At 37.8% G+C, this 13958-nt stretch overlaps 1 protein-coding gene across 24 annotated transcripts in view; it reads right to left on the reverse strand.

Annotated features, from left to right (window-relative positions):
* The window catches only part of RAPGEF6 (Rap guanine nucleotide exchange factor 6), a 244827-nt gene that overhangs the window by 85454 nt on the left and 145415 nt on the right, over positions 1-13958 (reverse strand). For all 24 annotated transcript variants that reach the window (XR_014838754.1, XR_014838756.1, XR_014838755.1 and 21 more), the window contains 4 exons: positions 7437-7614; positions 4239-4375; positions 1901-2059; positions 1135-1287 (listed from right to left, as the gene is read on the reverse strand). Coding sequence is in view for 19 of the 24 variants with exons in the window: in XM_085014495.1 (XP_084870621.1) it covers positions 1135-1287; positions 1901-2059; positions 4239-4375; positions 7437-7614 (627 nt within the window). In the remaining 5 variants the exon portion in view is untranslated. The remainder of the gene's footprint in view (positions 1-1134; positions 1288-1900; positions 2060-4238; positions 4376-7436; positions 7615-13958) is intronic.

The following is a 13958-nucleotide window of genomic DNA, read 5'->3' on the forward strand; positions in this document are numbered from 1 at the left end:
ATAGCCTATGGCAGTCCACACATGTTCAACTTTTCTACACAGAAAGCTTACACTTAATGCTTTAAGAAAATAAAAAGACAGTGTTGAGGAATATCTGATCTGACACCAGTTCCTCTTATTTAAATAAGGTGCTCCATTTGTAATGAAAAATAACACACTTACTCACTTTACAACCAAGGTTTGAAAAGAAAAAAAGGTTATGAGTTTACTTCTCTTTCAAATATAACTGCTCTATTTTATATCTAGAAGTTGTTTAAGAGACAGGAGGATGGGGGGAGTAGAAGGCAAGAGAGAGGGAATCAGAGACGGGAAAACAGTATGGGTATTAATACTCAGACTCTACAACATGCGAAGGGTTACATTTACCCTAATAAACCCTTATCGTCCCCAATTTTAGATAAGAAAATTGAGGGTCAGAGAAGTTAATGTCCATTTCCATGCCACAGAGATCCAGTAAACACTATGCATCTTCATTAGGAGTCTTTCTGCATTAATGACTGGTTCTTTCCATTTCTGTTTTGTTTCTAAATATTGCTGTCTTTGATGAAATTAACCTCCATTATCAACGGATCATAAAATAAATTTGAGAAGGAAAACTATGACAGGTGTATTCTAAATAATATCCTTCCAGACTGATATCAAACGGCAATGTCACTCTTCATAAATAAAATACATAAAAAGAGAAAAAGTGGGGAGTTCCCGTCGTGGCGCAGTAGTTAATGAATCTGACTAAGAACCATGAGGTTGCGGGTTCAATCCCTGCCCTTGCTCAGTGGGTTAATGATCCGGCGTTGCCGTGAGCTGTGGTGTAGGTCACATACGCGGCTCGGATCCAGCGTTGCTGTGGCTCTGGTGTAGGCTGGCAGCTACAGCTCCGATTAGACCCCTAGCCTGGGAACCTTCCATATGCCGCGGGAGCGGCCCAAGAAATGGCAAAAGGACAAACAAACAAACAAACAAAACAAAAACAAAAACAAAACAAACAGAAAAAGTCAAAAGAACAAATACATTTATTTACACTAGATCCCAAAGTTAGTGAATTATATTGCACGCCTCAAAAAATGTTTCAGTTTTTAAACAAGATTAAAGTTTTATTCTATCAGGAACCAGAATAGTAAGTAAAAAACCACCCACCTTGATTACAATGTGTCCTTTCCTGGTTCCGCTTCGATCTAGTTCACGGTGCTCATGTACCATAACAATTTCTCCTTCTTCCTCAACTTTGTGGGTATTTTTTTCCACATGATTTAAAATTCTCCAATAATCCTGCTGGGCTATGCAGACAAACTGTCCGAGAACAACATGGGGACAATTAATGAACCTATAATACATAAATATATCACTATGCACCAAGGCAGAACACAAAGGTAAGAACTCAAGTGGCATCAGTTCTTTTTTATTTAATCTCTTTAATCCTTAACAAAAGTCAAGGTGAAATAAATAATCCGTGCACAAAGAGACCAAAGAAGTAAAAGCTATTCGGATTCTGCTCTAAAAAGAGAAGTGAGCATGTACTTCTGCCAAAACTGACACTATGCAAAGAAAACATGAAGCAGGAGTAAGTTAGAAACAACAACTCGGAAGTTCCTATTTCTTTCCTCTATTAAAAAACAAAAGCATGGAGTCCCTGCTGTGGCTTAGAGGTAATGAACTCAACTAATATCCATGAGGATATGGGTTTGATACCTGGCCTCGCTCAGTGTGTTAAGGATCCAGCATTGCCCTGAGCTGTGGTGTAGGTCGCAGACCTGGCCCAGATCCTGTGTTGCTGTGGCATAGGCTGGCTCTAGCTGAGATCTGACCCCTGGCCTGGGAACTTCCATATGCCGAAAGTGTGCCCCCCCATAAACAATTAAGATAAAATAATGAAACAAAAGTATATGACCAGAGATAAGCTTACCTGACAATCATCGACTTTAGTCCTTACAACTCCATGCATATACTGCTTATCCAAAGTGGGAGTAACTCCAAAACTATTTCCCATAAAGAGATTTTCAACTTTTCCATCGGGATGACTAATTTCTACAGTGCCGTTTAAAATAACATACCATGAGTCAAGCTACAGAGAAAAAGACAGGTTTTAAGAATCTTTCAAAAAACAGTTTTATGTTACTGTGAAAAATAATCAATCAATATATAGAACTCCATAATTTAAAAAAGAAAACAGAAAATCTGATTATATTATTAAATACTCTATCAGCAATACCCTATTGCTGTAAAGCAAATCATTCAAGTTTGTTTCACTCTTTCTTCCTTTTAGACACCAAATGAAATCAGGGACTCTGACAACTGACCAAATCTATGAAACAAAATAATGCTATGGTTAAGATCACAGCTCTCAGAATTTGAATCCAGAATCTGCCATTGACTGGCTGCATAACTTTGGGCAAGTTATTTAATCTCTCTCTGCTTCAGTTTCTCTACTGCTAAAATGGGCATTATAACAATACCTATCAGAGGACTTTTGTGTTAATTAAAAATGAGTTAACACACACCAAATGATTAAAATATTCCCTGGCACACAGCAAACATTTAAAAGGAAAAAAAAAACCATACACCTTAAAATGTAATAAAATTCATTAAGTAATTTAAAAAAAACCTCTAGAAACTCTTAAAAAATAAAATAAAATAAAATAAAAAGGTAGCTAGTGATCAATTCAGAAAGACTACTAAGGAGTCCCCTTGTGGCATAATGTGTTAATGACCTGACATTGTCACAGTAGTGGCTCTATTTACTGCTGTGGCATGGATTCAATCCCTGGCCAAAAAAACAAAACAAAACAAACAAAAAAACAGACTACTAAAAGCCTGAATTTTGAGGCATATCTAACAAAATAGTCACAATTTCTCATGTTAAGAAAATACTGCTTTCAATTTGTACAGAGGTATTTAGTGCCATAAGGAACCATATTCGAAGGTCTACAGGGTATCAATGAAAGACCACTTGTTCTCAGTATCACTTTTATTAGCCTAAACTTTCAACAGTTTTAATGTATTTAAGGGAAACCAGAACTATCAGTTCTGAAGGAAAATCACCAGCAAGGAACTATTTTTTCAAAGGTGTGCTTTTTTTTGGGTTATTTCTAATAAAAAAATTCCCACTGTTCACAAGGTGTTAAATATAAGATTTTTCTCTCATGTCTATATTATTTCATACTGTCAAAATATTGTCCTTTTAAAAAAACTTAATACTTTGTTCATTTGTTCAAACTTAAAAAGAAAAAACCCTATGTGCCAGATGTTTTCTAGGATATGGAGAGAAAGCATATAAACAACCCTACAGCTAAGGCCTCTGCTCTCAAAGATTTCCATCAAATTTCAAAATATGTTGAAAATCTCCATAATATTATCACCTGTGGCTGGAATAACTTAGTTAACCATTGCTTGTTTCTGAAATCTATTTTGGTCATTTTCCAATTTTAACTATTATGTATATGCTGAATGAATACAGCGTGGCGTAACTCTTTGAGTTTTATATTGAGCCTGGAGGAGAGATATTCACAGAAGGGGAATAATAGGTTAAAGAATGTTAATACTCTGAGGCCCAAGTTAAAAATTTCTAAATGATTTCCCAGAAATACCATTTACAGTCCTACTAGCAGTATATGACAACCTTTGCTGTCACCTCGGCATTAATTTTTATCACTTTGATAAGAATGTCAGCCAAATAATCAATAGCAGTAATATCTTTCAATTCCTCTGAATCCTCCCTCCACCCATCCACAAGCTGCCATCTGAGCATTTTTGAAAATAAAACTGCCACAGAAATATTTCAACTGATAGCAGTCCATAGGAGGCACAAGTACCAATACATTTCCTTCATTTAATGTATTTTGTATAATATAAAACATTTCCTTCATTTAATGTATTTTGTATAATATAAAAAAGGGATAAGGAGAGCAAATACTTGGTAAACATTTTAAACAGTAATAACGTCATAAACATATTAAGAGAACAATCATTAAGAAATTTTAAAGTTTTACAACTTAATTTGAGAAATAAAAACAAATTTGGTTCAATAAATATTTTTAATTGAACATCTATTTGGTGCAAGGTCCAGTGCCAGGAAATCAAAATTAAAAAGTAAAGCAACAAATCTCTTTAGCAATTATAACTACCCCAAACTCAGTGTTCATTTTAAAAACAGTACAAATTTTAAGTCAAGATTTACGTGTTTATGCAAAGTAAATTATTATAAAAATTAGCTGCCATGCCAGGTGTAACATTTGCTAACCTACCTCTTGCCCATCTTCAAGAATAATAGCTCCAGCCTGCTCTACTACTTCAAAAATCATCACTGAGCAGAGTTCTCTCCTTACAGACATGGTCATGTTTGCGAAAGCAGGAAGCTGGTGCATAAACTCCAATAATTGTTCTGTTAAAAAAAAAATTCTAATATAGAGACCACTGAGGACTACAGTTTAAAGATACAATAAAACCCAGAATTCAATACCGAATTTCCTAATCAACTCAGGAATTTATGCTGTTGAACTAGAAAAACCAAGACACAAAATGGCTGTTCATAAAAAATTTCAGTTATCTGGTTAACAGATATATTCAGACTCACATGAAAATATGGGCATAATGCAAGACACCAGAACTCCCACAACCTCCTGAGAGACCTAGGAAACTACACAGATTCAGATGAGGCTGGAGAGCTTAGCTAATTTTCCTAGCACGAGATGCCACTCCGTGGTGGTTAAGTTTAGTGATGACCTTTGATCTAACCGATTAGTGAAAAAACAAGCCTCTTGTCTCGTTCTTATTGGGCTACAGTTTATTTATTTATTTTTGTCTTTTTAGGGCCGCACCCACGGCATATGGAGGTTCCTAGGCTAGGGGTCTAATCGGAGTTGGAGCCATCGGACTATGCCACAGCCGAAGCCATGCCAGACCCAAGCAGCATCTGCGAGCTACACCACAGCTCACAGCAACGCTGGATCTCCGACCCACTGAGCAAGGCCAGGTATCAAATCTGCGTCCTCATGGATGCTAGTAAGATTCGTTTCTGCTGCGCCACGACAGAAACTCCGAGTTTTTTAAAAAAGATATTAATAAATGTCAATAATAAAATTGGGAATAACACACATGAATGGTAGTTTAAGATATGTCAAAGCATCTAAAAGCTAACTCTTTAATTTAACCAACAAAATCTTTGTAAGTGCCTGCCTCAGGTGACTCCCTGGTGTAGATATATGAGCAAGGAAGGTAAATAATAAAGGACAAACACATTTAAGCAGTCAGGATGAAATGGAAGAAACTATAAGGTGCTACCTACCTTCAGATAATTGGGAGTTAATTATTTTTCAATCTTTAAAAAAGCCTTGTGAAAAGAGCACAGTGTAACAATTCTTATTAAAATCACACTGAAGGGAGTTCCCATCGTGGCTCAGTGATAACGAACCCAACCAGCATCCAAGAGGACGGTAGGTTCAATTCCTGGCCTTGCTCAGTGGGTTAAGGATCCAGCGTTGCCATAAGATGTGGTGTAGGTCGCCTATGCGGCCTGGATCTGGTGTTACTATGGTTGTGGCATAGGCCGGCAGGTGTAGCTCTGATTTGATCCTTAGCCTGGGAACTTCCATGTGCCACACCTGCAACCCTAAAAAAAAAAAAAAAAAAAATGCACTTAAAATTTCTGTTCAGATAGAGTTCACAGCATGAGACTAAACTGTAGGTTACTTAACTACAATATATATTATTAGCATGGCAAGGAATGTTCAAAATATTAATCTTACAGATTATAATTATTAGTAGCAAAATCTTCTAATCTGAATCAAAGCAATATGACTCTTACAAAAGAGAAATTTAGGATAAGTACATTAAGTAATCTTTGTTCTTAAAAATAACATCAGGGAGTTTCCACTGTGGCACTATGAGTTAAGAGCACTACTGCAGCAGCTGAGGTAGCTGCAGAAGTGCAGGTTCAATCTCCAGCCCAGCACAAGGTGTTAAAATATCAGCACTGTCACAGCTGCAGCATAGGTCACAGCTGCACCTTGGATTCAATCCCTGGCCCTGGGAACTGCCACATGCCACAGGTGCAGCCATTAAACCAACAATAACTGGAGTGCCCATTGTGGCTCAGCGATTAACGAACCTGACTAGCATCCATAAGGATGAGGGTTCAAGCCTAGCTCAATGGGCTAAGGATCTGGCATTGCCGTGAGCTGTGGTGTAGGTTGCAGACACAGCTTGGATCTAGCGTTGCTGTGGCTGTGGTGTGGGCTGGTGGCTACAGCTCTGATTGGACTCCTGGCCTGGGAACCTCCGTATGCCGCAGGTGCAGCCCTAAGAAGACAAAAAAAGAAAAATTAAAACAATAGCAACAACAAAAACAAATATTAGCATCATTAGTGTTATTCAACCTTCAAAGTACAGTGAGTAGTTCTGCAAGAAACTTAACGGAAATTCATAAAATTTAAAGCAAAATTATTATACATACATTTTTTCGAGCTAGAAAGGCAAAATATGATTTTTGATATTTGAAAAAATTTTGAAAAAGCTAATTCATAGACTTAAACACTGATGTACTGTGTTTTAAATATCTTAATGACATGAAAGGGCGAATCATATTAATGCAATCAAAGCTTTTGTTTTATAAATTAGAGCAGCCCAGATGTGAAGATTATTTGGCTGCAATATCCAGCCCAATGACCACCAGGGTTGATTCAGCTAATGTGGCTGTCCAGGCAGGTGTCCCCTCCCTTCCTTCCTCACTGCTCCTCACACACACTCTCCTTAAAGCTGTGCACTTGGTCAAAGAGGAAGGCCTCTTCCATAGAGGAGGCCCTTCACTGACAGAGAAGGACTGTTTTGTGGTCAACAGTATATGAGTAGCTGTGTTCCTGCTAGAACCTCCAAACAAATTCTCAATCTGGGGCAGCTAGCCTCAAAGATGGTCTTAAATGATTCCTGCCTTTTGATATTCATATCTTCACACAGTCTCCTCCTATACCATAAGAGGGTTGCTCTGTGTGACCAAGAGAATTGGGAAGCCGCCAGGATGTGTGACTCCTGAGGTCAGGTCTTAAAAGACATCTGTGACATCTGTCTTACTCTCCCTTGGATTACTTGTTTTAGTGGAAACCAACTGTCATGTTGTGAGGACATTTTAGCAACCTCTAGAGGGGTCCATGTGGAGAGGAACTGAGGTTCCCTGCCAAAAGCCATGTAAGTAGCCACACTGGAAGGAGATCCTCTAGCTCAGCTCAGCGAAGCCTCAGATAACTGTAATCCCTGCCTCATTTTGACTATAACCTCCTGAGAAACAATGAGCCAAACCACTTAGCTAGGCTGCTCCTGAATTCTGGACCCACAAACACTTTTTTTGGAGTAATCTGTTACTCTATACATAGTTTATATACAGTTACCAATAGGGAACTACATATAAATTGAACTATAAAATTCTTAATGTGAAGAGATGTATTTCTTACCAATGTCATCATCAGTTTTATCTGCAGGTTCTTTCTCAAGACATTCTCGAACAAGATCTCGCCCCTGCAATGGATCTGTTCGATCAATCTCTTCATCTTCCTCTTCTTCATCTTCAGAATCAACAGGTCCTTCTGGAAGACGTGTTAAATCTACATCTCCTACCTCACTTTCTGTAGCCTACAGAAATAAATCTTGATCACTTATACTTTCATGTTATAAAAATTATGTCACAGTTTGAATTAAACAGAAATACCCCTCCCTACCAAATATAAAGAATTAGACAACACTGTATGCTGTATCAAAAACATAATGATACTTATTTATAAAAGATTTCTCTCTGCCCAAAATACAGGTTATTTTTTTCACAGTGTAACATCTAGTTGACAAATCTAAGCCAGTAAGAATAAAATGGTCAGCAGGAGTTCCCATTGTGGCTCAGTGGTTAACGAATCCGACTAGAAACCATGAGGTTGCAGGTTCGATCCCTGGCCTTGCGGGGATCCGGCGTTGCAGTGAGCTGTGGTGTAGTTTGCAGACGCAGCTCGGATCCGGCATTGCTGTGGCTCTGGTGTAGGCTGGTGGCAACAGCTCTGATTCGACCCCCAGCCTGGGACCCTCCACATGCCGCAGGAGCGGCCCAAGAAATGGCAAAAAGACAAAAAATAAATAAATAAATAAATAAATAAAATGGTCAGCAGACTCAAACACAACTGAACATATTAATACCCATTTTCCAACAAGTACTTCTATTTCTTAAAAGTTCAACATTCCCTAAAACATGAAGTGCAAGAAAAAGTTTACCAATAATCATTTTTGGAGTACTTTGTTAGTACGCTGTTAGCCTACGCTGGGTGTTGAAAATAAGGTATCATATGTAAACAAGGTTTCATCACAAGGTTTAGAGTCTAATACAGTAGTTGATCACGTAAATTAAGTATAAAATAGGTAAAGAGTACTACTGAAAAGTGCTAACATGGAACAGCTGTGAAGGATTGAATACTCTCTTTCCAACTCCTTATTATTAAACCTAATAATGATTGAAGAACAGCTGAGATTACTCTAAGCAATCTTAAAAAAATAAACTTATACAGCCAGCACTTGGTAAACATACTGGTCTCAGATACTTGTAAATAAACTAGCAGACTACTAAAAACAGTGACTTTAAATGCCATTCATAGAAAATAACTAAAATTTTAGAAAATAAAATTGTCCTGAAGTGGATTATCAGGCAAAAGTTGTAACCATTACCCTCAGTTGGTTCATATTATAAGTGAGGAGTTCCCATCGTGGCACAGCAGAAACGAATCCAACTAGGAACCATGAGGTTGCTAGTTGGATCCCTGGCCTCAATCAGTGGGTCAAGGACCCTGTGTTGCCGTGAGCTGTGGTGTAGGTCACAGACAAGGCTTGGATCTGGTGTTGCTGTGGCTCTGGTGCAGGCCGGAAGCTGTAGCTCTGATTAGACCCCTAGCCTGGGAACTTCTTTAGGTGCTGATGTTCCTCTCCAACTTAACTCAGAGATTCCAGAGGCAAATAATGCCATATTCCTGTCTAGATAAGCTAAGGGAGAAAGTCCTTCTCCCTGGGCTTTTATAAGTAGAGCTGGGAGCAAAGTATCCTTTCTTCTCTGGATGCTGAACTGGAACAATGTGACATAGAGAAGCCTTCAGCCACCCGGGAATGCCCATCTGTGGTGGGAGAAAACAGAAGGGACAGAGAAAGGCTCAGGGAAAAGGGGAGAAAAGGGAACTAACGAAGAGAGCAGACACAGAAAGAGATACAGACAGAAAAACAACAAGGCAAAAAAAACAAAAACAAAAAACCTCGTATCATGAAGGCAGAGATGGAAAGAGAACAGCACGCGCAGAAAGAAGGGGAGGAGGTGCAGTCAAATTACAGGGAGTCAAAGGAGTAGGGAGACAGGCAAACATGGACAGACACACTTGCAAGCATCCAGAGCTGTCTGCTTTCTCTGGGAGTCAATAAATGATCCTTTCTGGCTTTTGTTAATTCAAGCTAAAGCTCTGATACCTACAAGGAAAAGAGTCCTGATTTGTTTTGTTAAGACCATGTCCTATACTTCTTTTAGACTTCTGCACAGCTTTCAATAAAACCCTTAATCAGCAGTTAACAAACCAGGTTAAATACCCAACCCGAAATCTTTAAGATCAGATAAGCTGGCCCTTAAGGTTCATATTGGGACAATGCTATCTAATGACTAGCATGCTCTCTCTCCTGAGTTATTTTTTTGGCAATGAAACATCAGAGTTTAAGTGGAGTGCATTTCTGAATAATATATCTTTGGAACCAAAAACTTGCTAGCAGTAACCAAAATTACAATCTCTTTCCAAAGATAAGTAGTTTTAAGTTAAATATGTTTACATACTAAAATGACTTTTCCAAATCTAATTTACAAACACTGATTTTAATCTAAGAAACAAGTAAAAAAAAAAAAAAAACACTGAAGCAGTATTTTCTATAAAAGTTAATTTAATTTTTCAGAATACAGAAACTCAGCTGTGGAATAGTAGCCTTTTTCCATTATATCAAAATGTAAAGACAACCTACCTTATAAATTTGAGTTCTCAAACCACCCTGTCTTCATGTCTCAATCTCAGATTTTCACCCCCTGACACATTCTATTTCAACCTAGCCTCATCCTTATCTTTTAGATTATGTATGATAAAAAGATAGATGACACACAATACAAATAGGCAAGATGAAATTTAGTTATGTAGAAAAAAGATATTTAAGAGAATAGCTCTAGGGAGAATGAAATCACAGCTAGGTTACTAAAGAACCCTTTCAGGAACATTTTAAGGACATGTGCAAAGAAAAGAACATACTCTATTATTTTTTGCCATTGTCTTCTTAGACGTGTACTTTTTTCAAAGTAGTATAAAATAAAAAGGATGAATAAAATTAGTTAAGAGAATTTCTAAAATGAGTCTAGAGAGGAATAAGGCAATAAAAGAAGAATTAAAAACAAAAAAAGAGTGGTCAGAAACATGCTAGAAAATGAAAAAGGATTTTTTAATTAAAAAATAAGTAAATAAAATGTGCTACATCAGGTCCAAGGTCTAGGTCCCTGACTAAGAAAGGCAAGCCAGGTTCTTAAGGTAAAGGTAGATATGATGACTACCAGGACCAGAAGTCACTGCATGATGCTTCTGCGGATCCTGGGCAGAAAGCTTCTTTAGTTAAGTAGATACGTTTTTTAAAAAAAATATACTGTCCTCGGAGTTCCCGTCATGGCGCAGTGGAAACAAACCAGACTAGGCTGGATCCCTGGCCTCACTCAGTGGGTTAAGGATCCAGTGTTGCCATGAGCTGTGGTGTAGGTCGAAGATATGTCTCAGATTCTGTGTTGCTGTGGCTGTGGCGTAGGCCAGCAGCTGTAGCTCCAGTTTGACCCCTAGCCTGGGAACCGCCATATGTCACGGGTGTGGCCCTAAAAAGACAAAAGACAAAAAATTTAAATATCCAGGATACAATAAAAATTTACTAGACAGATCAAGAAAATGTGACTCATAGCCAGGAGAAAACTCAACCAATATAAAAAGACCCAGGAATGACAGGGATGATTAAATTAGGAGATATAAATTTTTGACATTTATTATAAATAATGTCAAGGATTTAGAAGAAAACAGAAACATAATTAAGGGGAAAATGGGAAATCCCAATAAAAAAATGTAAACTGTAAGAAGAATAAACCTGAAGAAAGGCATTAAAAATTACTCAAACTGGAGTTCGCATCGTGGCTCAGTGGTTAACGAACCCAACTAGGATCCATGAAAATGCGTGTTCAATCCCTGGGTGGGTTAAGGATCTGGCGTTGCTGTGAGCTGTGGTGTAGGTCGCAGACACAGCATGGATCTGGAGTTGCTGCACCTGTGGCATAGGCCAGCAGCTGCAGCTCCGATTCAACCCCTAGCATGGGAACCTCCATATGCCGCGAGTGTGACCCTAAAAAGCAAAAAACAAAACAAAACAAAAACTCAACCTGAAGCAAAGAGAGAAAAACGCCAAAAAGAAAATTTAACAGAGCCTCAGAGACTCATATAATAATATCAAAGTTGTTATAAAAAAAAAGTAGGTCAAAAGATATGCCACAGTCATTAAGGTAGGGTACAAAGAAGACTGGAGCCCTGGCCTTTAACTATTTTATTCCAGCACTTGGAATAGAGACCCTCAGAGAGAGTATTATAAATGAATTAAGTCCAGAAAAAAAAGGATATTGGTGAAAAGGGCTAACAAGACAAGTATTAAACTTCTTGTGTTTTTCCTTTCCCACAGTATAGATGTGTCTCTGTGTATATGTAGAAATGTAATTTGGTGAGGTAGATAGTGCAAGATGATTTTCTGTTGACCTGGCCTTCTCCAAACAAACCACCAGAGGATATTCTTCTCCTATTTGCAGCTACATAAACACAAAGCTGCAATGCGAGGAACTACAGGTTAGAATGAGAAGTTACACAAACTTACAAAAACCACATTTTAAAATTTAGAGCAAATAATCAGGCCAGAACCTTAGACTTTGAATCCTTATCTTCTCTGAATTCCCATTTTTAATATTTCATGCAACCTGTTTCATAGATCACTTAGTCCTTATGTTTCCACTCTGTACTTTCTAGTCAGGGCAGGAACCCTGGCCATGAAATTAACCCTTCACAAGAACGCTGTCCAGGCTGGCCCATTCTATTATCTCTACAGTAGGGCAGGTGGGCAAAAAAAGACCTTTGTTCTGAATAGTCAGTTAGTAGTGATCTTCTGCATCTTCCCTGGAAACAATATTGGTTTCTCCTTTCAAATGTAATTGAACTAAAAAAGGTCTAGATTGAGATAACCAAGAGCCAATGCTGTGGTTATCTCAGCATGAGATTAAAAAAAAAGAAAAGAAAGAAAAGAAAAGAAAAAGAAAGACAGAGACTCTGCATACCACAATTTTACTATGATGATGAAAAAGGTCATGTTTACAAGTAACTAAACTAAAAAGCAGAGTGAAAAAAGCAACATGACTCACAGAAAAAAATGCTGTGGGTTCCAACATGTGAGAGGCAATATGAAAATGTCACCTGGGTGAAGCTGCAGGCACAACAGCATTACCAAAATAGGGCTAGGAATGACAAATGTATCTGTCATGGACCAGAATCTAAAATGTGTAAGTGGGAAATAGGGGAATATAGAACTATATATGCAGATTGTGGTTAGAAATCAAAGACTTGGAATTTGAATATAAATCTGAAAAGTGTAAATGAGATAATGGTGAAACACTGACGATTTTTTTGTTTGTCTGTTTGAAGACGACAAACATTTATTATGTCAAAGTTTCTGTGGATCAGGAGTTTGGAAGCTGCTTAGCTGAGCAATTCTTGCTCAGAGTCTCTGACGACATTGCATTTGTGACTTCAGCCTGGATTGCGGTCTCCTGACCTCTTTGAACTCTGAGGACCAAAGGCTTTTATTTCTAAACCACAACACATTAAAAACTTCCAAGAAAGAAATGCACAGGAGCACAGTCACACATGTAGCCATATAAAATGGCATTAACAACATTCCTTTTAAGAAATACTGGTAGGATGTCTCTCTTTTCATTTCCCCCAAACCTCCAAACTGAAAATACAGTTAAGTCTTGAATGTTGCTGTTAGTACCGTCATCAGTATCTCTCTCCAAAGCTGAAAATCCACACATAACTCTAGTTAGTCCCCTTTATCCACAGTTCTGTAAGTGGATAAGGTATGTATTTACTGAAAAAAAAATACACATATAAGTAGACTGGTGTAGCTCAAATCCAATTTGTTCAAGGGTCAAATGTACTTGCATTATTTCACAAGTCTCTGCTTACTGTTACAAGCCATGACTGGGTTAGGTATTCACTTGAAAAGTGCTGAGATTTGGATAACTACACACACTACTTCAAACGTTCCTGGCAAGAAATACACTGGCAATGCACATGTGTAACTAAAAAGTGCCTTGCAGGATGTTTAGTCCTATCCAGAACGTCCATAAGCATGTTTGGTCCATGCCAAATGGTCTGGGACAGGATCAAATACCAAGGACCTTTTGGCATGGACCAAATGGCTGTTACTCAAAGGGTGTATTTATAGCTTTAACAAGTACTAAAAGGAGGCCTGAGGTCAAGGGAGAGAATAAGGGTCCACTACTGACATTTAATTCTAAGCACGCTTTTGTTTTAGTCCTAAGGATCTTATTAGATATAGACATATAATTTGTTGGTGTTATATACCTTATCCATGCTTTTTGGGTTTTTAAAAAATTTTCTTAAATTGTAGGTCTAGAAATTCTACCTTTCCGGAGATATAGTTTATCAATCTATTGTTATTTTGTTCTTATTCCTTTTACCCTCCGGTATTTATTCCTTAATCTTTTCCAATTTTATTCAAATGTCATTAATAACTGTACACTCTATGTCCTTTTAAAACTTTTTTTAGGAGTTCCTATTGTGGCTCAGCAGTAATGAACCCAACTAACATCCATGAGGATGCGGGTTCAATCCTCA

Source organism: Sus scrofa, chromosome 2 (genome assembly GCF_054392235.1).
Source record: "Sus scrofa isolate SSC_HxYL_T2T_F1_AM1 chromosome 2, Sscrofa_HxYL_maternal_Yorkshire_Landrace_v2.0, whole genome shotgun sequence".
Classification (NCBI taxonomy): Eukaryota; Metazoa; Chordata; class Mammalia; order Artiodactyla; family Suidae; genus Sus; species Sus scrofa.